This window comes from Gavia stellata, chromosome 17 (assembly GCF_030936135.1).
Source record: "Gavia stellata isolate bGavSte3 chromosome 17, bGavSte3.hap2, whole genome shotgun sequence".
NCBI classification, from domain to species: Eukaryota; Metazoa; Chordata; class Aves; order Gaviiformes; family Gaviidae; genus Gavia; species Gavia stellata.
This window is the reverse complement of record NC_082610.1, coordinates 10,399,106-10,427,077: the sequence shown is the minus strand read 5'-3', so window position 1 is coordinate 10,427,077 and position 27,972 is coordinate 10,399,106. Positions and strand designations below refer to the sequence as shown.

At 37.0% G+C, this 27,972-nt stretch overlaps 1 protein-coding gene across 1 annotated transcript in view; it reads right to left on the bottom strand.

The window, feature by feature from the left end:
• SPON1 (spondin 1) overlaps positions 1–27,972 on the bottom strand; it is a 193,549-nt gene that overhangs the window by 8,748 nt on the left and 156,829 nt on the right. Inside the window, exons 7-9 of the mRNA XM_009816395.2 lie at positions 25,844–25,908; positions 1,455–1,656; positions 258–398 (exon numbers count right to left, since the gene is read on the bottom strand). Coding sequence (XP_009814697.1) covers positions 258–398; positions 1,455–1,656; positions 25,844–25,908 — 408 coding nt within the window. The remainder of the gene's footprint in view (positions 1–257; positions 399–1,454; positions 1,657–25,843; positions 25,909–27,972) is intronic.

Sequence of the window (27,972 nt, the reverse complement as noted above, 5' to 3'; positions counted from 1 at the left end):
TTCTCTTCTAATTCTTAATACTTTAAAAAAAAAAAGCCCCAATTGAGCAGATGCAGCAATTACCAGAAATAGGAGAAATAATACCTTAAGACAGTTTTAAATCTAAGAAACAGTTTTAGTTCTCTTCTGCCATTATCTTTGTTGTGGGTAGGTTAAGGAGCGTAGATTTAGGGGGAGGGGACAGGAAGGATTGGTTTTTTCATTTATGAAGTGAGGTTTTTTGCTTGCTTAAGAATTTTTTTATATATATATTATACCTTGCGTGCAATTCTTTCAATGACAACTCTGGCTACCAGCTTGATAGATCCTCCTTCTGGATCATAAAATGGACTTTGGGGATGATCTAAGCTTGTAAGTGGTCTTATCTTCTCTTGAGGTACTGTAGGTTTGTTAGGAGACTGCAATCAAAAAGAAAAAAAATGTTAAAATAGAAACTAATAATTATTATTAATAATATAATTCATCTCCAGAAATTAAAACTTCTCTAAAATGCTAAATTGGAAAATTCCAATATAAGATGAAGTTGGTACATTCATACTTAATGGTAAGGTGTTGGGGTTTTTTGTCAGCAAGTCTAACAATTTGGGATTCAACCCTGAAGCTGCGTTCACAAAAAGATGTATGCCTTGTTGTGTGGTGAGGTAACTACATTAATAGAGAAAAATTATTCAATATGCCTCTGGAGCTGCATTATAAGTGGAGAAATTCCTTAGGTTCTAAAGAGACTGGGTCTGAATTAAAAAAACCAACCTTCTTCTGTCATTTGAAAATACGTGTGGTATATGGAATATGTGTGGTATTTGAGGATGTGACTAATCTTGCCTAACTTCAGCTGTCTATGCTGTCTATGTAGCCACATAGTGTAGGTACACTTGTCATCTCTGGAGACCGAACCCAATTTTACATAACTCATTTGATCAAAAAGAGGACTTCACCTGAGGATGATGCGAATCTCTTCTTAGACTGAGAGAGTAATGGAGACAGAGAAAATGGATGATTTTAGAGTCTTGTAGTGATGAGAAGTCCAGAGTTTCAATCCCTGCTGTAAGGAATAGTTCAGTTTTCTGTGCCAAGCAGAATAGTTGGCATTGGGTTGAAACAGTGGAAAACTTGAGTTGATGTGGCTGCTGATGGCACACAGATTTGTATCAAAGGGCTTGGACACCTTTATACTTAGTTTTGAGCAAACTAACTCCTCCATTTATTTAATAGGTGAATATAATAATATCCCAGGTGAATGTAATATTATTCCATTAATAATAACACTCAAGGAATTCAGACACAATGACCAACAGTAACTGTAGCTAGCATCTGTCTAAACGAGCTTTAATTCGCTCTAAGCAAAATTTTTACTAGAGTAATATAAAGGCATTACCATGGATCAAATAGCTTGCTTGCTTCACTGCTTTAAAGTGAACTCTATGTTTTGAATATATTACAAATCGTCCACATACCTCATAGGTAACACCACTGTCTGTGCCAGCATCCCAGGGTATTAAATCCTGAACGACTTTCTGAACCCAGCCGCAGTCCTTGGTACAGAGATCTTCGGCAGAGAGACCCACATTCCAGTCTGGGCTGGGACCCAGCATAGTGAGGAAGGACATCAGGTGCCGGTGACGATCGACAGAAAACTCAGCAGAGGGAGCAGCTCTCCTGCAAATTGGCCATAGGAATACTGAAAACAACTGAATTCAAGTTTGCTGTTAGAGGGCAATGAAACTGGTGCTTCAAACTGGGAAATATTGAACACTGGCATGACACTGTGTATCCGGTATAGGGAGATGGAGAAGCAGGACAGGGAGAGGACCCCTGATCAGCAATCTGTATTTTTAGTCTCCATATAACATCTGAGAAACAGCTTTGACATCATTCAAGGAGATTTACAGTTTAATGGGTGAGGGAGATGTAGCAATAAAGAGCTGCAGCAGCATGCTTATGTCTTAGTCATATAATAATAATAAAAAATCTGTCACGACACTCACAAAAATTTGAAGTTAAATAGCACAGAAATACCCTGAGGTTTTGATTGCCGGGATACTTTTGACCTCCTCCCCCTCCCCCCCCAACGATAATACAAATTCCAATGCCAAAGTGCTTGGAAGTGCTACTGTGTGTATGTGTGCGAAAAAGCACTCATTAATAGAGCTTTAGTGCTCATGTAAGTGAGAGACTAATGGCCATTGCCAGCCCTAGATAGTTCAGCCAAGATTTTTGCAGGTTTCTGCCAGTGTATGTGAAAACGCCTCTATTCATCCAGCCTTTGTCAGCCATTCCTTTAGGAAGAAATCCTGCTGAACCATGCAGTGCTCTGCGATGCTGACGAGCAACTATCACATTCCTATGCAAACAGAAAATAAAATCAGACCTGAACTGGAGGTTTCTGTACACAGATGAAAACCTGGACCTCTTCATGCCTTCTTTCTCATGAGCAACAACAAATGTGTTATTTAAAATATTATTTTGGCAATACTGTTCTACCAAATACTGGTCTGATGTCAATCCAAGTTTTCTTCAGTTCCAGGACTTGGATCGATACAGAGTCAAGCTGGGGTTTTGTTTCAATTTTATGCCAAAACACACTGCTTTATGAGCATCTGAAGACCATGTTTATTTTTAATATAAGATTTTTTACAGTGTTACTCATCTTCCCTTTTTGGGTTAGATAGCTGTGTATATATATAATGCACATACGCTATTCTTCTCCAGTCATAAGGAGTGTATTCTTCCTATAAATGCTTGTGTCCCTGTAAAAATGTGGCATTTCATTTGTGTATTTTTTTGGCTCATAGCATTCTCAGCACATTAGAAAAAAACAGAACAGCCCGAAGACAATGATTTTGAGTAGTTATCGCGCAGTTTCAAATGTAAGATGTCTAAGTGTTTCAAGTGTATCAAGTTCCCCTTCAAGAGGCAAGTTGCAGAAGTAGGCATTTGCTAATGAGTAAAATGTTTTGGCCACTTCTGTTCTGGAGTCTTTATAAGTTGTTTCTTACTGTGTAAATTATATTGCATTGAATTAAAGACTCCGAGTAGAAGAATTTCTAAGTAAGTGTTTGATGACATTAATCCTGCCTTTCCCAGAAAAAGATGCAAATGACTGTTTTTTTCATGACAGCTAGAACTCTGATTTCAATGGAACAATTAGTCTAATGTGAAGTAATAAATAATGAATGACAGTATCAGCTTCACTCTGTGAATATAGTATCCTGATATGTTTGGTAAGTACATAGCAGAGATTAGTCTTAAAAAGCCTGCTAACTGACTTCAATTAACTAAGGGCTCTACTGCATTATAAGGGTTTCTAAGAAAGGAATTTTATGTTTAAACCAGTACACAGCAGAAGTCTAAGCAGTACACAGTAAAAATAACAGAGATGTGTGTTTGTATACCTGATCTTTAGATTAAGAATATGTCTAACGTGGACATTGCAGAACAGAGATACAGGTCAGCTCTTGCAGGGAAAACGCAAGGGTGGTGTGGAGCCGCTCACTACTGCGCCTGGCACCTGATCTGATGCTACGTTAGTTGGTATGTATTGCATGACATTACATTTCAATGCTCTGTGCACACAGGCTCTCAGGAAAGACAAGAAAGGCAGACACAAACATAACACTTAAAGGCAGAGGATAGGAAATTGCTTGACTACTTTAGACACATTACAATGGAAATCTTTTGCTACCTGTTATTCTTGTGATAAGCATGTACAATTAAGGCTTTGAATGCTTTGTTAGGAAAGTGAATATTAATCATGTTATTAATATAAATAAAAATAATTGTGTATTTAAATTATAACTATATCAATATTGAAACTGCATCAAGGAACACTTCAGTAGGAGATAGTCTTTACCTACAAGCCTTTGCATGTGTTAAATTATATCAGTAAACCTGAGCCTCCCGTAATTTTCCAATTTCAGAGCACTTCACAAAGGTTACCTATCTTCTGCTCCTTCTTTAAGACAGATAGCTAGTTTCATGGCCATTTTACTGTATTTTATCCTGTAACTGTTTAACATAGAAATGTAAAGATTAATAGAGGATGAATGGAGGCACGTTTTCTCCTCTTCCTTCCTTCACTCTTGTGCAGACACCTATATGATGCACATACAGTTTATCTGCAGTGCAGCATAATGTGCCAGGTTGGACATTTTAAAATTTTTTGTATGCAGGATTTAAGAATGAAGTATTTAAAATATATATTATCATAAAATATATTTCTTGTACGTGCTACTTTATTCTATTAATTTCTGTGTGGATACTTGTAAGCAGTATGCGTACAAATTTGAACCACAGTTGTATAATGTTGCCCAACATTCAACTTCCTGAGTTGCTGTAATTAAGGAAGAGAAATGGGCTGACCTAAGGCACAGTTGATAACTACTACCTGGGCAGAGGGATAGGTACTGACTGGTCTTATACAATAGAGGTCTTTGGTGGGTTTTATTTGTTTGGTTTTTTTAATAAAATGACAAATTTCATATGTTTCGAGTATCCACATGAATGACGAATTTATGAAGCTGGCAGGAACCTAAATCCTTCCATGCGTACCTCGACAATGCATCTAGCTCAAGTGTCCTAAGATTAGCCTATGGATCTCCCTGAAGGAAACTAGTGTAAAAATGTACTCGAGTGCACCATAAAAACTGACCTTTCTCACTTCTGTATTGTCAACACACCTGATAAAATAGGACTGTAAATCATCTTTTTTTTCTGCTTTTAATACAAGTCTATATTGCCATTTTAAGGCTTTTAAATTTTAAGAAAGTTTTCTTCTGCGACAGGTTGAGCGCGTTTGTTAATGCTCACAGGAAAAGCCTAAAGTTTGTTACTGATGTGAATTTGCTGTAAGAGACAAGTATGTCCCTTTTCCTTCCCCTACACATGTGCATGCATAAAAACAGAGGTGAATACGAGTTGCAAAGCAAATCCTAAACATTAGGTAAGGTCTAGGTGACAACCTCGAGAGCCCCACACAGCTGGGGACTCCTGCTTTTGCTGGCTGAAGCAGACAGTACTTTTCCACTGTGAGCCTGATCAGCCTGCTGACAATTCCTGTCACATAGTACAGAGTGAAGTGAAGTACTAGATAGTGTCCTGCATCTTAATGTTTTCCATTTTCTTTATTTTTATTCTATTTTCTTTTGTTTAGCATGATTTGAATCTCCAGCTATAGGGATGCCATATACTGAGCAGCGTAAGAAAATGCTCTTTCCCCCTCCCCCCTTTTTTTTTAAGGTTAAAAGAGCACAAACATGATTTTGCTTTACAAGTTTTTTTTTCCCTAAGTGACAATCTAGTTGCTAGCACTGCTGGGGGTGGGGGCTTAAGAAAGCCTTTGGCAAGCCAACAGAAAACCCAACTTGCTGCAAGACATATTTTTGAGCATTGAATCAATACTGTTGTGTTCTACTGCTATTCCTGTAAAAGGTAATAAAGGACACATAAGGAAGATGGTTGTGGAGAGTTACTGGATAGAAATAGTAAAAATAATATTTTGCAAAATAAAGTTTTGATGTTACTTTTGATTTAATATTTGATTAGTATACAATTAAAAGAAGTAGAAAAAGGCAGCCTGAGCATGTACTCTTTGTCTCTATGATACTAATTAGCTCAACAAATAAGACCATTTATAGGGTTGAGCTTGTACCATTGGCAACAATATGAATTTTACTATTGGATGCTATGTGTACTATATTCGTATAAGAAAGCCATTTGCCTCACCCATGCATAAAGAATTTTTCCGGCCACACAAAAGCCTATTATATAAAGACAGATTTGAACATGAAGAGCATCTGTATTTCCACAGCAAAGTGCAGCGTCGTGCAGAGAATCTCTTGCTAGCTGTTAAATTCACCTGGCTGGCTACTAGAACTGATTCTAGCTATGGCAGCACAAATGCACATAATTTTTTCAAATATATTAATCCAATGTATTAGATGCTTGTTATGCAGCAGTGGAGGAAAAACCAACAGCCTGAAGCATCTTCAGAAATATTGAATTTGTCAGTGCTTCACAGTTATCTAAGTTCTGACTTCAGTTGTGGGTAAAAAATAATAATGTTATGATTAAGTGGGCATATTAGAGAGAACAGAAAAGCATAAAATACTAATTGTTATGATAGCTGTTTGAAATAAAACTCTAATTCAGGTAGTCTTATTTATTTTATGCTTGGAAAAAATATCTGATTGATTCCATGGATTTAATAACTATATGGAGCGTATGGTAGTTTGAAATAGCTTAAACCTCCTCAGGTTTTTTCACAGGGCTGTATTGAATTATAATCGTCCTAAGTCTATGATTAGAGTCTGGATACTAGATTCATTTGAGTATACCAGGATCTGATCTCGCTTGTGCTAAGGATAATGTAGTAGCCTTTTCAGACAGGAAGAAAGAAGTGTAAACACAAGAGAAGCCATTCTCCACGTCTGATGGCCGTCGGAGGAGGTAGGTAGTTGCTCTGTCGGTAGCACTGTGGGCCACATTGCCACTGGATTAGTGTCAGTTCTAGGTTGTGCTGATGATGTGAAAACAGTATTTTTTAAGCTGAGAATTTAGCTAATTACATAGATAATGAAAACTGCACCTTTTAGGGAAATAGTAAATAAATTGCCTATTATACCTCTAGTCAGCGAAAGTGACATCCTTCTTTTTTAGAGGCTTACACTACATCACATATATACTTTCCAGGATGAACAAACTATTTATTCTTCTTTAGAACCTTTTGCTATTGATGCAAATAACATTATGAGCATGGAAACACATTTCACACCCTTGAACTTCCAACTCTGCACCTACTGCCTACCAGCAGCACCTACACAACATCTGTTTTATTGAATAAACTTTAAAATCATAACATCCTGAGAAGTGCACTAGCTTCAAAGAAAAGAAATTAAGAAAACTAAGGTCTAAAATTGAATGGAGAATACTACTCTCCTAGAAGTCTGCAACTAACAGAACAAATTAGAGGGCATATTTAGATGACATATTATTAAGAAAACCATTTATGAAGTGATGCAAAGAATTAGGACCATTACATGGACAACAAAGTTTTATGCACAGATATCAACACCTGAACATAAAATCAGAATTTCAGAGTTGCACAGAAGGAGGGGGAGAATCCTTCTTAAGTTCTGCTTAAATGCAGGGCAGGTAAGCATTTACCTTAATGAATAATTTAAATATGTGCATGTCCCAAAAGAGCCAGGGAAAAGAAAATGACAATAAAATGAACACTGAGTCAATGAAATTTGACTGACATCCATATAAGAAGGTTGAAAAGCACTTTAATGCCAAGCTGTTATTGTCTGGGAGCACCAAATCGGAGTGGGTGACAGTAAGAGCCTGTCTACTTTATTTCATAATGAAAGAATAAAGAAAGTTACAACAAATTCTTAAACATTTACCTTTTGGACTAACAAAGGCCTGTGTAACAACCCTTTACTTTGCTGTATGTAAGCTCTTAAAATGAGAATATTGCCTATAACCAGCTAAAAGAGATAGATATGTAATTGCATACATAACTAAGGGATTACATCATTAGCTCTGATGTTAAAACCACTAATCAGAATAAATGCTGTTCTAACATATTATTAATCTGAGGATTTTTTAAGAAGCATTACAAAAGGAAGGGCCTTTGTGCAGCACATCTTTCAGACATTTTCATATTGTTATCTAAACATACCTGGAAAGCTACTTTAGATAACAATGATATATCATTAATATACCAGCTATTTGGTTTAATACCTTCAGAATGGATATACCTTAATGATATGATTAACAAATGTGAATAGGCTTTCCTCACTGAAAAATATTCTCAGCTATCTCAAGTTAGAATTGCAATTTCTAAAAAATGCTGATTTTTTTTTTGTGTTTTTTGCAGGTTGTCACAAACCAGTTAGGTGTAGTTATCCCACATGGTGCTGGCAACATTTGCTCCTGTTTAGAATAATTTCATGTCACTTCTGTGCATTTACAATCAAACCATGTTTCAGGAATCCTTTTGCAATATATGGCATTACTGCATTTTATCCAGGCCAGGTTGACTACATCTTTCCCAGGCCAATGTGGCTACAAAGCCAAAGGACGCTAACTGTATGAATTCAGGAAACCTCTCTTCTTCACTTCCTAGGAGCTTTGGGGCTACAAATTGTCTGCTCAGAGTAATTACAGCTATATTTACAAAGGAAGTCCTACGGGATGTTGTAAGAGCACTGTTGCTTTGCATCTCCCTTTCACTTGGCTAATCTACAAAGCCCTGACCATGCCTTGTTTGTCTTGAGAAACAGAGATAAGAGATCAGTTCTTCAACCCAGCATAAGAACCATCACAGCCAGATTTCTGATCCTTTCCTCTCCCATTAACAACATCAGATAAACAGCATAGACTTATTTATGAGACTGTTTTAGCAATGAACTCTGATTTGCTATCAATTTAATTTATTCTGAATATTAGATTACAGCAAATATCTCCTTTTACAAAAATTACTATGAGGCTCTTTATTGGAATATCTACAAAATGTAGATACTCCTTCAAATTCCTTTCAAAGATTTAAAGATGGTATTCTCATGCATTTAAAAAAACATTTATTTTGCAAGTGTCAAAAGCTCAGAATTGCATTTTATGTTTCCCCAGTCCCAGTGTAATCTCTGAAGATGTCCAGCATCTTACTATGTTTGTTAATACAATACACATTTCCTTTCATTCAGCATCTATATCCATCTAACCTACACATGCCTTTTGGTGTCTGGAGATGTGAATTAGAGTAAATGTTTAATTATCATTACATTCATAACAATGCAAAGAGATAACAATTGGAAATTTGAAATTTTGCGTATAGATTTCTGTTCACTAGAAATTTAAATAGCAAATCATTCCAGTTACTCGGTGAGTATTTACACAGGAATAAGGAGTTAGGATTAGTAAGTAGACATATAATTGCATGAAAATAATGCATACATGATTACTCACGAAATTATAAAGGGAAATTATTTTGGCTCAAGGAAAGACAACAGATGGTTGGGAAATAATCATAAAACAGTAACTACCAATGGGAGGAACATGTAAAGAAAACAAAAGCAAGGATAGAATGGGATGAGTAAGTTTGATTTAATTGGATGGCCATTGATTTCCATGAACAATTATTATAAAGTTCTTGCAGTGGTTGTTCTTAGTTAAATCTTTTCTGTGTTTTAATACCCAACTTATTTCCTTGACTAGTGACATTTGAATTTTAAATAGAAAGTAAATGGTAAGTGATAGAAAATGGAACTGCCATATGTGCTTGCTCTGACAGAATAATGATCGATACAATTTTTTTTTTCTTTTCCAACAAACACATATGTTCTTCCTTACTTTTTTTGAGATTGAATTATGAATTTCTTGACGTGGGTGTCAGACCATCTGTCAAAAAATAAAGTTTCCCTAAGTCTCAATAATGCACATGCACTCAAGACATTAATTCTTTTTATGAGCATGATGTAGTTTTGTGATTAGGCGTTTTTAGTCAACACTTAATAAATGTATATAACTATAAATGCAAAGACTCAGGTAAACACAGTACTTCTTTACAATAGCATGTGCCTTCATGCTAGGGAGGTAGAAATTTGCAGCCTTGTGCTGCTGGTATAAAACCCAGCATTATTTAGTCCTGTTTTCTGTGAAAAATAAGAGACAATGTTCTTTTCTCATTTAAATAGAGCTCTGTAGAGCCATTAAAATAGAGTAACCAAATTGTGATGGCAGTGTATGGTATTGGGTTTACTCATTATTGTTAGGTTCCTAAAATTTCAATAAAATGGAAAGTCATATGATTAAAGCTTTTATCTTTATCCAAATGTATACATGCATTTTGAGCTCAATAAATCACACTCAATCTCAAGTTTAGATGAATTAGAAAAACTGGTAAAAATGCCAATTATTTTATATGGATTTTTAAAATGTGTTTTGCATGAGATTTACTTCAAGTGGTTCTTTTGGTGAAACAAATCTTTCTGCTTTTTTGGATAAAATTTAGAATTTATATTAAAAAAGTCTAAAAACACTAGGAAGAGTTTCTGTTTTCAATGTGAAACCATAAATTTACCATTCGTATGTGAAAGTTTTCATTTTGAAGTCAAAGCCTTTTAAGAAAAGTGTTTTGATTAGCTCTGCTGATCCAACATAAATGACTCCTGCATACAGCTGTCAGGAGTTTACTGACACTTCTATGAAACTTCCAAGTACTTCAAGTCATACAAGTGGGGACCACCTCATACTTCAGGGAAAATGGTGGTCCTTAAGACTACATATCAACAATTTGGAGGAATGATATACTGCAGCAAGGAAGGATATACTGCAGGAAGTTTTCTGACCTAAAATATCGTTTAACCATTAGCCAAATGCAAAGCTGGAGCACTCAGAATTGTTTCACAGCTCCAGAGGGATTTAGGTATTTGTCTTCATTTTATCAAAAGTCACAACTGACTTTTCCCTATATATTTCTTTGTATGTCAGATTGTCCTTTATGCTTTACTAGTTCTGATTAGACTGGGGGTTAGAATTCTTCTATTTTTGGCAATATTAAACTTCACTGGATTAATCCCAGCTATCTATAAAATCATAAAAGGAGAAAATAGCTGAGCTAGACACCATTATGTTGCCATAGAAACAAGCAACTCTGTCTGGCCTTCTCATTCCTCTCATTTTGTACACAAAATCTCCAAACTCTGAAAATGTTTCCTAGTACTATACTGTCATTTTGTGGAAGGAAACTTCATTTACATCCGGATTGACAGATGTTGGCTTTTACCCCCAATAAAAGGGGGGAGACCATATTGTTGTCTACAACTACCTGAAAGGAGGTTGTAGTGAGGTGGGTGCTGGTCTCTTCTCCCAAGTGACACGTGATAGGACAAGAGGAAACAGCTACAAGTTGCACCAGGGGACGTTTAGATTGGATATTGGGAAACATTTCTTCACTGAAAGGGTTATCAGACATTGGAACAGGCTGACCAGGGAGGTGGTTGAGTCCCCATCCCTGGAGCTATTTAAAAGACGTGTGGATGAGGTGTGTAGGGACATGGTTTAGTGGTGGACTTGGCAGCGTTAGGTTAACAGTTGGACTTGATGATCTTAAAGGTCTTTTCCAACCTAAATGATTCTATATGTCTATGATTCTACGAAATCTTTGCAGGCTGTCATCATATTCTATTCCTGGGATGCATGTCATCAGACTACTTAAGTTAATATCCCTTTTAACTATAAGGCTCAAATAGTACATCCATGCCAGTAAAAGATTACACTTGAAAAGCACAGAGCTACCAGACTATGGTATTTTCATTTTTTTAATGGCTATATCTCTTTGAAGTAGTAGATACCATAGAATGCCTAGAAAGTTCTGCAATAATTTATTGTTACTACTGCACCTTATGACTAACTAGATTTTTTAAATGTCTAAACCCAAAAATATTAATTATTAAAATTATACTCCTGTTCCCTTGTGAGCAGTTGACCATGAAACCTGATTTTTTTTTTTTTTTTAAAGAAAGACAAAGCATTTTCATCATCTCTGCATAACAAATAGTCTGTGAGAAAGCATTTTTTTCCATATAGGAGTATAACAAGTGATCTCATCCAAAAAATTGAGTACATAAATCTGAACAAGATATTTACTTTAATTAATGTGCTTGCATTTCTTCTACAGATAGTGTATTTTTCCTCTGAGAACTGGCTTATTTTTGCCTTTGTTATATTTCCTATGAAAGCTTTTACTTTAAAGAAGTTAATTTCTAAGAAAATATGTTGGAATTTGACCATTTCTAGACTTAGAACTTCAAGATAATTTTTTTTTACTTGTAATTGATGTAAGGAAAATATCACTTATTGTTGGAATCACTAAAGAACGAGTGTTTCACATTTACATCTGTCTATGTGATATATAAACTCAGGTCCTAATTACTTCTTGCAAGAGTAAAACTGTTGCCCATGATATAATCTGCAAATGCCAATTCATATGTGCTGCTTTCCTCCACTTCTTCCTGCAGTTTCACCAAAATACCTCATTTTTAACTATTACAAATATTTTGCATTCCAAAAGGCTTCAATCTGAAAATGTTTCCCCCAACAGTCTGAGCTCTGCATTTTGATTTTGTTATCACTGCATTTTACTGGCTTCCATCGTGGAAGTTTTCACAAGGATTTTGTTCATCCATTTATGCTTTACATGGCATCTCAAATAAGGTCAGGTTCTGAAGAAATAATGAGCCACCAGATATTAACAAGTGATCATAGGTATACTGAGACCACTGTACATTCATTAAACTTGGCCAGATGTGGATGAGTTTTTCAACTCATTGATTATCAAGTCATTTTTCCAAAACATGGCAATACAAGACCATCATAGGTAAACAGCTATTAAAACACTTTAAACATAAGTAAAACATTGTATTTTCCTCTAACTTGGCATGAAAATTTCAATCTGAATACATAACATACAGTGAAAATAAACAATTGACAACAAGGTATTGTAATCAGTATCCTACAAGGTGAACTGTAATTGATACATAACTTGTCTCACATTTTGCAGTTCTTAAAAAAATGAATCCATTGGTCAAATTCACTCAGACAAGAAAATGATTGAGCATGCTACTTTCCTCTGTTCAGGCAAATCCTGAAATCACTTTCTACTGTTCTGTGCCAGCAATGAATTGTAATGTGTAATGACACTGCGCAGCATCCCGTACGAGCACAGAGGGACAAGTATATGGGTGTTTTAGTGGAAATCAGAGGTGCACTTCTGAGCTGAATTTCCTGTTGTGCTTTGGTTCATATCCCAGAGCAATCTCGGAGTGCAGACCTGATTTCTTTCCAATCAATGGAGCTTTTCCGATTGTACTCCCACTGCCGGCAGGCAGTCACGCTCCATGCAAGCAGCGTGGCAGCCACCCAAAGCAATCTCCCATCCCCAAAATGTGTCAATTCCTCAGCACTGTTTCACTCTACAGATCTGCTCCTGTTTCTTACAGATGTAGATAGCTTAGGTAGCTGTTCATTAAGGCGGCTGTTCATGGTTATAAATACATACACTATAGAGCTTGTAATGCTTTCACCATAGAATTAAAGTAGGGTTTTAAGTTTAGAGAAGATATACCTCACACAAAATCTCTTTAAAATAGTCCCAGACCACCTATTTAAGGCAAAATATGGGCCATATAATACAACATTACAACTTTTATTCTTATAAAAGCGTATCTGTACTTAGAGAGAGCCACTTAGGGATTCAAAAAATACTTTCAAGCATCTCAAAATTTAAATCAACTAATCTGTCAAGAGAAAAGCACGTCATAATTCTTCAGCAAAAAACTCATATATTTTCTTTTAGGATAACATTGATCCAGTGAGATGTCAAATGTAACCACATTTCACTCATCCCACTTCATTATAATGGCAAGTCACTGAGAATAAATTTGTAACTCAGAGAGTTCATCAGCCTATTCCTTGTTTTGATTCTTCGTGCTTTAGGTACTAGCAATTTTATATCCTTTTATTTTCAGTTGTTCATGATGGCTTGTTATCAATGAGACAGGCTTGTACAAATTTAATTAATTCTTTGCTAGAAGTTTTATTTTCCTGGATACAGCTGTTACTGACTGAAAATCATGTTATTGTGAATTCAGTGCACTACGGGTACAGTAATGTTGCTGTTATAATGGCAATGACTGGTTTGGTTTTTATGGCCGACTTCCCAACCATGTGTTAGCCAAGTAATGTTCACACTACAGTGGTCAAAGATCTGTTGATATTGTAAGCTATTAGCCGCAGTTAACAACATAAACTATTTTTCCCCCAAGAATCCCTAAAATGGTCATTAAGGTTTGCTTCAGGCAATAATTTGACACTACCTTAGCATGATAGTTATTTAAGTTTCATTTTTAATCAGTTATTCTTTTTGAACTGTTCATGCTACCCACTTTACTGTATGGAGACAGATTGTACTCTCACAAATCATATTTACGTAACTACTCACATGAGGGGAAGTCAGATGTATGACATTGTCCCGTATGTCAAATGAATAGTTAGACACTGATGAAATTATTTGCACCTTAGCTTTGGAGTAAATCAACTAACAGTAATGGCATTACCATGCATGCTGACAGAAGAATTTATATCTGTTGTATTGATATTAATTGATTTTTTTTTTAAGAAAATAATCTAAAATTGAAGGAATATTGAACTTCATGAGTAAAGGTCATATCTCTGTGGAACCTTAGAGTGTTTTGCTTCTTCTGCAGTAGTACTGCTATTAATTTTATAATGTATTCTATATAATGAATCAATATGTAATATATTCTGAAAGAGCCATACTAGTCACAGTTCTGCTATTGTATTAAAGGAACGAAAATGTCTTTCAAAAGTCTGTTGTAACATCAAAATGTTATTGGTGTCCAAAATAGCATAGTTTTTTCAGAACAGGACTGTGGGCTCCTCTGTGTGCACCTTTCACACCCCAGCTCCCTAAACAGAGGGAGCAGAGCCAGCAAAGTTCCACTGTATCACAAACGCTCTGGTCTCCAGGTTACACCCACAAATAGTTGCCCATGTGACCTACATTATTTTCTTTTAAATAAAATAATGTCCCAGCTCTTCTTGTATCTTCACCTTTTCCTCACCAAAAGATTTAACAGCTGCTTGGCTTTATAGTACACTTTTCTGTTATAAAAAGAGCGTTAACTACACTCACTTTTCTCTATTAAAAGAAACTTAAATGTAATGCAACGACATGCACATCATAAGGTATTCAATGGGTTAAATGCAGCTATGGTAGGATACATAAACTTATAAAGCAAGAAAATACCTGAACCTTACTTTCTTAAAAGTACAGAGGAAGTGGAAAGTTAAATGCAGCATTCAGCCAATTAGGAGAAGATATCTAACAAGTATGCAAGAAAAATGAGCATTATGAGGAATATAAGAAGTAGCAATAAATAATAGGCTTCCTTATTTCTATATAAACCTCTGCTGACTCTTAGTCACGCTAGGTGAAATTATATATGCATGATTTATTTTTGAAATCATTAGGTGGAACAGTGTTTATAAGCAATTTGTATAATGATATACAGTGGATAGATGATTAAAGGGCTATGACATGAGCTTTTCTTATCACTGTGGAGAAAATAACAAATAAAATTTAAACTATGCCCATTACAGCTGGTTAATTGCAGTTCAGTCTGTATTTTGCCATTTGGAATGCCAGTTAAACCTAAATACCAGTATGTGTGTTCGAACATGTCTTTTTTTTAATTCTCAGCCGGGTAGTCTGAGGGCTTGATTAATTTAGCAATTGCATAATTTACTCGATTCTGATGTATATTTTTATAAATTACATTCTGATACCAGTATCAGCTCTTTATGGACAGTGCATTGCATGGCAGGACAGGAAATAATTTCAGCATTCTGAATGGGACAGGAAAAGGGTCACATAACTGAAAGCAAGCAACTAATCTCAGAATTTGTTCACCTAGACATCACACAAAACAAAACTTTGGTGACTACATAATATTGTAAAAGAACTAAAGGCACAATTTCATTTCATATGGAATATTTTAAGTGGATGGATAGGAACTGGAATGACTGCAAAATTCAAAACCCTGTCTTCTATATTAAGTTGATTAAAGAAAATTACTAGGTACTTTTTGATTAATTTTAGTTTGTATGCTATGAGGAGTTCAGTATGGTACTTGTGAATAATTTTATTAACCCTTAATAAGATGCTCTAGGAAGACTAATTCATAGAATTAATTTACAGATGTTGTCAGGTCTCTGGTCTCTAGGGCTCTGGGCATTTCATTATTTTTTATCTAAAGCCTCTCTGTTATCAAAGCTGAAAGATGCATTGATTTGAATCTTCCCCTCCCAATGCCGATTAATATAGATTTAGTAGAGACCAGCATTTGGCTCTGACATTGTGATTCTGAGTTCTGCACAGCAAACGTCTGGCTCCAGAGAAAAACCGTAAGAGAGGATTTCTGTCAGGGTTTGGGGCATAGACGCATCCAGGCTGAACCAGGTAGTGACAGCCCGTTAATGAGACAGGCAGCACAGCCTCTTGCTGGCACAGAGCATCCCCGAGGTAATGGCTGAGCAAGCAGGTGGGTTAATTTTATAAAAACATGACTAAAAGGACTGTAGTTTGGTTATGTGGATTTCCTAAACAGTTAAACAAACACTATTGGCTCTCCTTAAGTCACGTACCTTCCGTCCCTACAGAAAGTGTAGCATTCCCTACAGAAAGTGAAAGCATTTCTAGAACGGTCACTTAAGGTGCATTTATAGCATATAGGCATATACGAGATGGTTTTATTTTGGCACATTCAAGCAGCAGCTGATGCAAGACTTGGCAGCATAGGCGTCGATGTGGGTTTGTGCCAGGGACTCTGAACACATGTTGGGTGCTAACCTGGTCTGAAGGCTGCACAACTGCACCTTCTCTGCTCTTTTTGTTCAGACTGGCTCAGCTGGCTCAGACCTGTGCTGCTGTCGCACATGATTTCAGGACATACTGACCCTATCTGAAACGCCTCAGAAAAGGTAGCTGCCATAAACTGCTTAATTATTTTAACCTTAAGATTTATAATAATTAACTGCAGTGAACCATGTCAAAATTAAAACATGATACAAGGGAATAAGCAAGTTGTTGGCACTAGTTTGTTTTTAACAAAATCAGAGGCAACAAGTAAACAGGGAGAAATAAAAATCTTTTTTTTTCTCCAGTAAGTTCACTGATCAAGGCCAAGAAACTACTCTGTACATCTGTTTCTTTTTCCTCCAACAGTCTCCGCTTTAAGTTATCCAAAACAAATTACTCCAAATGTAGATAGCACAAGAATGTACTGATTTTGGATATAGCCTATAAATATTTTTTAATATAGGTCTTATTAAAGGAAAAATGCCAGCTTTAGTTGTGGCATGTTTGCACGTGCATTTTATCCATATGTGCAGTTTAGACAGAAATAGATAATTTGCCTAGATGGATAGGTAAATTAATTTCTCAAATTTTCCAGATAGTTATAAAGATCAATTACATAAATTCTAAAAACAATTACTTCTGAAAGATTTTCAGAAAACCTTAAAAAGATTCCTCAAGTAACATATTTATTTTATAGGACAAGACAGAAGGAAACATCTACTTGAAATCTTCATTCTAAAAACCTACTCCATTTATTACGAATGTAATGCAAATGTATGTAATTTTGTCCTTTTTCCAGCACAGAGAAATTAAGCAAGTAATGGAAAATCAATTTCAATGAGATCTAATCAAATTATTTGAAAATTATAATTTCCTTTAAAAGTGCATTTTTGGGTGAACAGAAACATTGTTTCTTAAGTTGAATTCAGTAAATATCAGTCAAAAAAGGAGACAAATCTAAGTGTTTTCTTTTCCAAAATTACCTAATTCATGCATTCTATTTTAAGTAATGTGAAGGTGTTACAAAAAAAAGGCTAAAAACCTGGAAATGGAACAAAGTATTTTTGTTGGCCAGGAACAGTCTCTCTTCCAAGGCAGCCAGGGAATTGAAAAAGCTATCATCATTGCACAAGTGCCACAAAATAAAGACAGAATGATTTCTAATTAATGAGAACATGTGACTGATCTGTACTTATTCCACACATACCCCTTCCCCATCTTACAAAGGTGGTTAACTCACTGTTTACCAAACATTTTGGCCATCAGTCTCCTTCAGAAAACTCTTCTGTCTCCCCTCCCTTTTCTTGAGGGGCAAATCCTAGTGATTGCTTTCTTTATCTCGCAGATAAATATTTAATTATTCCATGCAAAGTGACAAGGCTTGAGCCAGAAGAACATGGTATGTGACAGTAAAGGGCTCTCACTGTGTAAGTTGCTGGTTTGAATTTTACATTCAGAGATAGGTGTTACCATTCGAATCTCATCAGGAGGAAAGGAGAATTAAACCTAGACCTTCCAAGTACCAGGAGAGTCTTCTCCATGTTGGGTGATACCCTTTATTTTGCTGACCATACGTGTGTGTGTCTAACTTAAAAGGTACACTTGAAGATCAGCCCCTCACTGATAAAACAGGCAGGGCAACAACTAAATTATGGAAGCTAATATGGTTTAGTTGTGATCTGTTGCCTAATAGAGGTCCCCTCACCCTTGTGAAAATGTAGTGAACTTTGGGAACACTGAAACTTAGTTGTATTTTTATGCATTTAGTAATGTTATTAATAGCTCTTTAGGTATGTAAACACTTCAGGAACTGAAAGTTTGAGAATTAGGTGTTTACAGCAAATGGTTGCCCAAATGGCTTCCAATGTCGTTTTGTAAATTAGCCTCTCTCTGTGAACCTCACAAAACTTGCAACGTGTGAGAAGGTCAATAGAGACATTCAGCAACACATCATGTTTACATGGATAATGTTTATGTTTCAGCTCTCTGTCATCTGATGGAACTGATTAGATAATATCAGTAACATTAATGTAGTCACGAATTGTTAGTAAAGCTGTTTTCACTGCTGAAGACTTCTTTTAAGTATGCTACTGTATACATAACCTTGGGTAGTTTTACACAAGGATATTTATCAGTGAGACAACACCACATTAAGGCTGTGTCAGTTGTAAAGAGCAGAATATTAGACACAATAAATTGAGAACTTTAGCAATGAAGCATAAGATGAGGAGAGGGAGTTCTTTCATTACATTTCAGAAGACAGTAAAGAGTTCCATTTATGACTTAAGTGGTTCTTCATTTAACATCATCTAAGTAATCATTCAATGACCTAAATATGGAGGCTACTTTAAGAAAGAGAAGTTTTGTGGGTACATGAATATCAGAAGATTACAGTAAAGTAAAAAAAGCCAAAAGTAAAAAATGTAAGTAAAAAAGAAGTAAAATGAGAAACAAACAAAAGCTGAAACCCCAAATAGATGAAATTCCATGCTCATCTGTGTCTTGACTTTCTATTGCCAAATACTGTAATGAAGACTTATTGATCGTAGCAAATTCACTGCAGGTTCAAAACATACAACAAACATTTTTTGCTCAAATTGTGGCAGAAGAATTCTGGAAGAAAGCAAAGATTGAAAGAGCTTTCACTCAAGAACAAAGGAAGGAAAATACAAGAGAGTATGTCAGCATTTTTTTCTCCAGCTAGTATGATCCATCAACTCAAACATATTTTGCATCAGACCATTTTTGCACTTCCCATCACCTTTCTAAGGAATACTCTTCATTTGATTTCTGGAACAGTTTACTTTATTGCCCAGTTTAGCCATATTATCTATCTTGATGCTGAAAACCATACTTGGGAATATCCTGTTGCATTTTCTGATATCATCCTTCCAAGCTAGGGAAAACAGCTCTAATATGTTTGTAGTCAGATGAAAGATATCAGGATACGTAAAACTTGAAATAGAAGGGGATTGATGGTGTAATTTGTAGGGGATGATGAGGTAACTTATAAGTATAAAGGAATAGGCCTCCTTTTACGCTAAGCTTCCCTTTCGAGTGCTTACTGAAGTGTTTTTGGGTAATCTCCAAATAGATGGGGAAGAGCTGCTTAAATGGACGAGAAAAAGAGTAAGCTCTGCACACAGTCAAGAGGCAGAGGAAAACCACAGGACCATGACTACTCACACAAACAGCACAGAGAGATGAAATGGAAACAGGAGAGACGTAAGGAAGGAGAGGATAATTTTCCAAACTTTAAATAGTTCAGAATTATAATAAAGAAAAATGCCTATCACTTCAATGTGCCTTGGTTGTAACTAAGAATGGAATGAGGAGGTAAAAAGGTTGGAAAGCAGTAGTGTTTTTGCATAAAAGAAAAAGATGAATGAGAGAGGAGTATGAAAAGTAATGCTTGTGAATATTTCAGAAAAACGTAACCTTTTAATGTCGGGTACTCTCACTATACTCTTTTCCTAGATAAAATATTTTGAATTTTTGCATTGAAATAGATTGTCTATAGGTTGATCTACTAAGCCGAAAATAATTAAATAAACTGAAAAAAATTAATAATTAGAAAACACATGATGTGCTTAGTAATAATTACACTCATACTGCTGGAGACCCCTATCCAAATATATTCTTTCTCCTAGCTAGGGCTGCAGACTGAAACTCTGGAAGGAAAGGAATGGGAAATAGGCAGCTAATTAATGCAGGGAAGTGGAGTCTTCTTGCCAGTTTTTTAGAATCTGAAAGGTTTTAGGACAGAAAGTTAAAGCTACTTTTTCAATTATTTTATTTTCCAAATCAATATTGCCTTTTTATGTATCAGGAAAAGACAAAATGAACACATTAACATACTTGGAAAGACATACTATCTGTAGCAGTATTTAATAATTTATAAGGTCCTGAGTGTTTAATAATAGAATACATGGCATACTAGAGGATAATTTCCATCCTCCATCCTTTCCATGTTTGTTTTTATCAGTGTTAGGCTTTATGTACATGGAAGTCCATATTCCACAGTATTGCATAGGGCTGAATGCTTTCCTGGTTTACAGAAACTACAAAAAAGTGATTAGACACATTAAATTACCATTCAAATACTTCTCCCTTTGCCTATATTAAGAAAGAGCCATATACTTATACTGGACATATCTTTGAAATGTCAGAAACTACCCAGAGAGGTGTCTATTAATGTGTGATTCCTGTCAAACTATCCATTTTCAATTCCACTGTTGGGTTTTTTTCAGAGAGCTGAGAACCGTATGGTGAAATGATATTCCTTGTTCTGATGTAGTACCTTGGCTTGGAGGTCCTGCCATTTTGGAAAATCAGAGACCCACCTGAAGAATCTGCGTTCTCCTACTCCCCAACCATCACAACAAACATGCTGTTATACAAAAGAAAGATACATGTATGATAATGCTTTTCCCTAATGGTGAGGAATCACAGAGGACATAGTGATCATGAAAAAACAAGCAGCTGTAAAAACAGCAAGTGCTCTGACAACACTACATGACTTGGATTTCACCACTTTGAAGACAATCCAGCTCATGCCAAGATGTGGAATTGACAGCTGCTTGTGTGTCCGACAACTGACCTTCAAAAAGGTCCCACCTTCAAAAAGAGTCCCGTTTTTCTTCTTGTAACTGACTCTGTAACTCACATTATAGGGTGGGACTAATTGATCAGGATTTGTGCTTATTTTCTTCTGGTGGATTATCCTGGGAAGCTCTTATTTAGATAGAAGTGTGTGTTGAATGAAAAAGGGGGATGTCACAATAGAGATGTCTGGATTTGAAATAAAGGCATAACAAATACAGCCAAAAAAAAAAAAAGCATCCATTTGGGGGAAGGGAATTCAAGGCAAGATCTGTACAGTTATTAGCTCCTGTGGAATTTGATGCATACTATCTTTAAACGTCTTGCCTTCTTCTCCCCAAGTTATTCTGTCATGGCTTGATTATTTTTACAGGTACCGGATATGCAGATTTGGATACCAGTTGCCTGTATTTGCTCTAGTTTATCCTCCATACTGCCAAAAGCCAGTGATTTGCAGCTGAGTATGAAGTAAAATTTGATTCTGCCTGAAACACACCTGAGAGGAAGGGAGCAATGAGCTGTGCTCTTGTTTATACAAGTAAGATAAGAAAAAAAACTTTCATTTGCAGCATGCTGTATACTGATACCGTTAGACTTAAGGAAGAGTGCATTCCCTGCAAGTACTTTAAAGTCAGAATTTCAGACACACAACTTGGTAATACAAACATAAGCAACAGCAAAATGTTTTATTACTGGGTCTGGCACTCCTTTCCGTGCTACCAATATTGCTTTCTTGGTTGGGCAACCATAAAACTGGTTCACAAAGATCACCCAAAACTCTCTTAAATGCAACAACTCAGGAGATTTTTTTGCACGCTAGTGCCTTGGGTAAGAAACTGAATGGAGGATAATGAAGATGAGTGATGGGAAGAAAAAAGAAAAACAATGACAAAAAGCAAGCATATACAGGAACTGAGGAGAGGAATGAAAAAAGACATTAAGTCTATGGCAGGATATAGTTTCCACAGCATGGAAGATGACAGTATGTTAAAGTGTATTAGCCTTAATTGTAATTAACAGAAAGCATTTAAGAAAATTACTTAGTGTCATTATATCCTTCCCTGCTTAGGGCTGGCAACTTGTCTCAGCCTCTTCTGTAATTTCTTGCATCTGAACTCATTTCTGAAGCCAAAGATGTCTCCCTGGGGAGGCACTTTGTGCCCGCTGGATCTGCACTGAGAAGTCTCTATTTTCTTCTCCCTAAGCAGAAGAAAAGCTCCTAGTTATATTTTCTTTCTTACCTCTGGTGTCATGAACCAAAGGCTTTTGGCATGACCATCAGATTTAGACACAGAGTTACACACTTCATGCCCTCCATGTCTATACAGAGCTTGAAACAGTACTTAATGAGGTACGCCTGGCCTCGGGAGTCACAGCCTCATTGACCAGCATTGACAGAGTAGAAGAAAAGCCATTTAACTTCATGATGAATCCATGAGAGGTGCCCAGCCAAAACCATCCTCTCACACATTACTACAGGTTACTGGAGTGAAAACGCAAGGGCTCACCAACTGCTCAAGATGTGGGCAAGAATTAGCAGCTTGCCTTGCTACAGCCTCTGTAAGGAAAGGAGGAGATGCTGCAGCCGCCCTCGCTGTTTTGGAAAGACGGGAGGGGACCGGCACAGGCGCAGTGCCCATCCTGGCTGGCTGATGATTACCCTGCGAGGGCAGCGGGGCTGTTGCTCAGGGCTGTGCTGGGCCTGGGTGCGTGCTCCCGTCTGTTTTTTTTTCTCTTGGGTCTCCCCTGAAAGGGATGGGTCTGACTGAGCTGGTGCCTGCGACGAGCAAATACCGAGCCCTTAAGTCTCCCCTCCATGACAGTCTCTGCCACTACCTATGTGAATGTCACTGCACTCCAGCCCCATTAACTGTGGGTTGTTACTGTCAGATAACGTGTTCACCTGGGGCAGCAGCCTGGTGTCTGCGGTGCCTCATCCCGGATTCTCCACAACAGCATGCAAACAGATTAATACTCTTACAGCCCTCGCGCAAGATTTGGAGGTAATTGTTCCCCTCCTCCCTTTGATTTTAAGTGTAATCACTGTAATACACTTGGTAGTGTAACTTGGATAGTGTTAGCAATAAAAATTACTATATGGAATCGGGAGATAAACTTTGAAGTGTGAGCAGGCTGAATTTGCCAACTTTTGACACTTTAGGCCTCTGTAAATTGGCTTCCCAGTATTATGCATTTTGTAATTGTTGTAAAGCACATTCAGGAAGGTTTTTAGGCTGTGTTTATTATGACACATTCTAACGCCACTTTGACACCACTGTCACACCATATTATATATTAGATATATAACTAATGATTATGCAAAAGAAGGTTAGTAATGACTATTAGTAAATTCTTGATTAGTAAGGTGGCTGTGTTATGCATAATAATAGACCAAATGTTTATCCTGAGCAGTCATTGCCCAATACTTGCACAACCCTAATCTAAATTCCAGGAAGGACTATCCATAACAGCAAATGGGAAGTTAACACCAGAAGTTAATGGCTATTGAAAATTTTGTCTTCTTTTGAAGCTTAGATTGTATTTTAAAATGGAATCAAAAAGAAGGACATCATGGCAAAATATGATAAAAAATTATTTTAAAAGCCAAAAATCCAACATTACCTGTAAAGTGAAGGAACATTTGTTAGAGGAACCCTTGCACAGTATTTGAAAGCACAAATACCAAGGTTTTTTCCGTTTTGATGTTACTGAAAGGTGAGAATTACCATATAGAAAAGATAAGAACTGACTGGAAGAACATCTGGAGGATGTTGCAGAAACATTTGCAGGCATGTCTGTGAAAGACTATGCCTAGAAAGTATCTGAAGTTGTTCACTCTCAACTTCACAAAGAAGTTTCTCAGTGCTATATTAAACTAGCTATTATGACCAGGGGCAACATATTTTAATTAGCTTTGATTTTTTGTTATGTCATATCTTCAGTGTATTTGAAAGAAGATGGATTGGGACTCTGGAGCACAAGATCCTCGCTCCATCTTTCTGTGAACAAAGTACAAACCTGCTCTCCTGTCAATGCCAAAGCCTTCCAAGCACCCAGAACAGTCAATTCCTAGTAGTATTGTTCACTTTGATACAGAAACACCATATGTAAATGTTGCTTCAGGAAAGTAACTGAAATTGGAAGGAAAAAATAAATGGCTTGTTTCAGTCAGAGACCTCATCGTAGTAGAACACAGAAGTGGAAAAAAGTTTCCATTTTAAAGTGTTCATTTGGAGTGAATAGAAAGAAGGCAGCAGGGAAAAAAATGCTATCCACAACTACTACATGGCAAACACTGCCAAATCCAAATACTGAAAATTTCAGGAGTATAAAACCATAAATAAAGAATGCCATTACAGTCACCTCGACTGACGACTTGCATAACACCAGCCAAAAAAAGCCTAACACACAATTCCTGTGCAAAGCCTACAACTCTGTCTCAGGGTTAAAGTACGTTCAAGTGATGGAAAATCCATCTCATGTTCAGGTAAGCTGCTCTGAAGGTTAGGCACACTGTTAAAGCCTTTTCCCATACCTTTAGTGAGAATTTCCTTGTCATGAATTACCTTAGCTTCCGTGCTACGAGGGATTTCACACTGTGTTTTTTTTCCAGATTAAAGAAGGATCAGCTGTCAGAAATCTTTTCACTATTTAAGCTCTGCTCACCTCCTAACCTTTTTTTTCTTGGGGGGTGTGTGTGTGTGTGTGTGTGAGGGGGATATACTTAATGGCTTAAGTCCTAAGCTGCTTAAGAGTTTCTAAGCCTCTTATGGTAGGGGATGTTTTCTAAAAACTGAACTCTTTTGTAGCTTTTTTCTGAATAACCTCCAAATTTTCACATACTTTCTGAAATACAGATGACGACACCAGGCACAGTGTTCCACTAACTGCTCCCCTTATACTTTTTACAGAGGGAACAGGACTACCTGGTCCATACGATCTTGCAGTAGACCAATTGCCCTGCTTCTCCAAGGACTTAATTTGACTCTCAGCTAATGGGGTGACCCCTTATACTGGGTTCTCATCTTTAGTCACTTCTTGTAAGTCTCACTTATTTGGGCCTAGATAATTAGTATGGACTTTTGGCCAAGCACAGATAAGTTATGCAGGAACCACCCCCTTCAACATGCCACACCCCTCCCCTCGCCCCAAAAAAGACAGCCAGTAAATTCAAGAGCATCCTGAAAGAAGAGTTGTCCTCTTTTCTGCTGAGTGCCAGAGAGTCCAGAGTTAGGATCCTGGGAAGCTAGGAAGCTAGCTAGCTAGCTCTCTCACTTGGTAAAACAACCATGGTTATACTACCATCGGGACCATGATGCTATCATAGAGTGTTTCAGATAAGCATTTTAAAGAATCAGTCCTTTAGGAGTTTTTTGTTGGTGGGTTGAGGGTTTGCTATATTGACACAGTGCGTTGTCACAGTGCGTGACATGGGATGCTAAAAATATTACAGGATGCTAAAAAATACTACATGTAAAATAGTACAATATATTTTTGAGGAAGCATTGAATAAACATCACTGTTCAATGAAGGCACAAACTCCATGGGATAATCCTCCTGTAACAGTTAGTGAACCAAAGCATGTAAAAAATGAAGAGGTGCTAAAGAGGAAAGAACAAGAGAAGCAATTGTTGACAAAAAAAACCAACAACAACAACAAAAAAGATTTAAAACTCATCATTTTTAGATTGTTTCTTTACAAGAGCAAATGATTATATGAGACAATGAGTTTAGAGCAGTCCATCAGCTAACACTGAACACAAGGCTCTTGAGTCATACTATTATTCCCTACTTACTTACACATTCAAAGGTTGCCAGGCCGGCCACTGTGCTTTTGCCTTGATGACTGTTAAAACCTCATCACTCTGTGAAGAGACACAAAACAAGAAAGTGATTGAGACAATTTTACAATTACAGTAAGATGAGTTACAGCAAGAAGTAAGAGGTGCTAGATCAAACTGTGCCTCCAAATTCTTACTATGAGAAATATGCCTTGTTCTTTTTGTTATCTGAGCACCTTGTGTCCTCAGCTGCACAGGGTTTGTCAAGGAGCCTATGTGACTGCGGGAGGCAAGAGCAGCAAACAAAGGCAGTCAGACCTTGGGCATAGTCTAATTCCCTTCTGCAGGAACTGAAGTGAGCTTAAAACCCCAGCAGCAGTTCACAGACCACATTATTTTTGCATCATGAGCTGAAGGGAAAGCTTTCAGAGTGGTGCACTGTGATGACAGGTATAAATAAGGAGAAGACCTTTGCACTGGGGAAATACCCCAAACCAATATGACCAAACTGAGTTTGTTCTGGTAACACTATCACAGAAAGATAACTGTGCTGTATCCTGGGCTGTTCGTCCACATGTAGTAGTTTATTACCAAAAAGTATATCTTGGTTTGTTGATTTTATGACTCTCTGACAATCCTTGTGGCCAGAGGAACTTACCAGGTTAAAGCAAGGAAAGACACAGAAATTGTTCTTAATGCATTACAGATCCATGGGCCAAGAGGCAGGCAAAAACTAGAGGCTGCTGCTCTAGGCAATCTAACACACACTGTGAGCATGTATGATATATTATTTATTATCCTTATATATGTAAGGATGTAAAGAGTTCATGGTGGATGCACTGCAATCTCCTCCAAGTAAAGCCATTGATAACACTTTCTCTTTGCTCTACATTTACTCACGTAAAAATTACAGGGTAAAATATAGCACCCACCTGTGGAAGCCCTGTGTGGCAAAGCATTGTACAAAGACTATTTCCTAAAGTCTGTAGGAATTCCTGCATCAGCAGTTCTAAATCTTATAGTGGTACAATAAACCCAGGACAAAGGCAGGAGACCGTTAACAAGGCTCTGATGCCCAAAAGACATCAATCACATTTTTTAGAAGCATTTTCCCCATCTCCCTCAGGAATCAACCTCAGTAATTCACATAGAGGAACACAAAGTTCACAACTCACTCACATGATTTCTACTGTCTTTCAAAAATATTTCCCAGTTAGACTAAGAAACCCACCTCATACATTACCAGTAATTGACACTTCCAACAGAGCTGACCTTTCAGTTTAGTGATAATAGTGCAATTTCCTGCTTGATAGCAATTGTTCTGATACCCCAGACTAGCTCTAGTCCATATACACCCCTCTTTAAAGAAAACAATATTCACTGGTTGTTTCTACCACTTTGCATATTTTCTGACTCCCTCTTTTTACCAAAGCAAGGTAATTACAGCGCTGATGGGCCCTCTATGTAACACACAAGGTTTTCAGTCTCGGCAATACATATGTGACATGACCTCTCCCTCAACATAAGTGGATGGATAAGCCATTTCTTGAAAATACTTTTTAAAAATACAGATGTTTGGCCAAAGTCTATACTACATTAGATGTCTTGAGCTAATGTAGCTGAAAGTCTGACGCTACAAATGCAAGTAAGTATAAAAAGCTTTAATCAAACTCCCATACTACTAATACAGTTTTAATAAAGAGAATTTTAGGATGAAAGGGAGCAATCAAACAGCGCACAGCAGAGCTATGCCAGCAGGCGGATGTACCAGGGCAGGCCCCGGGGTGAGTAGCAGCAGGCTGAGCTGCCAGCACAACCCTCTCCCAGCCTCCCCGCTGGGCTGGGCGGCACCGAGCAGCGATACGCTCCAGGCGGGAGAGATGCATCACAGCTAGGCTCATCTGTGGCAACCTTCTTCTTACCTCCATGCCTGCAAAAGTGGAAGAGACAGCTTTCCCCTCAAAGAGATTTAAAAGGAAACTGATTAAATGAATGAAGTTAAAAATCTGAAGTTAAAAGACGTTACTTATCTTTATCTGTCAATGGAATTTGCCTTAATTTTTAATTTTCCTTGTTTCAACATCCTAAGACTTTCCAGCCAGGCATATCTTCATTTGCTTGCCTTGAGAACACATTTGCATTCAAAAT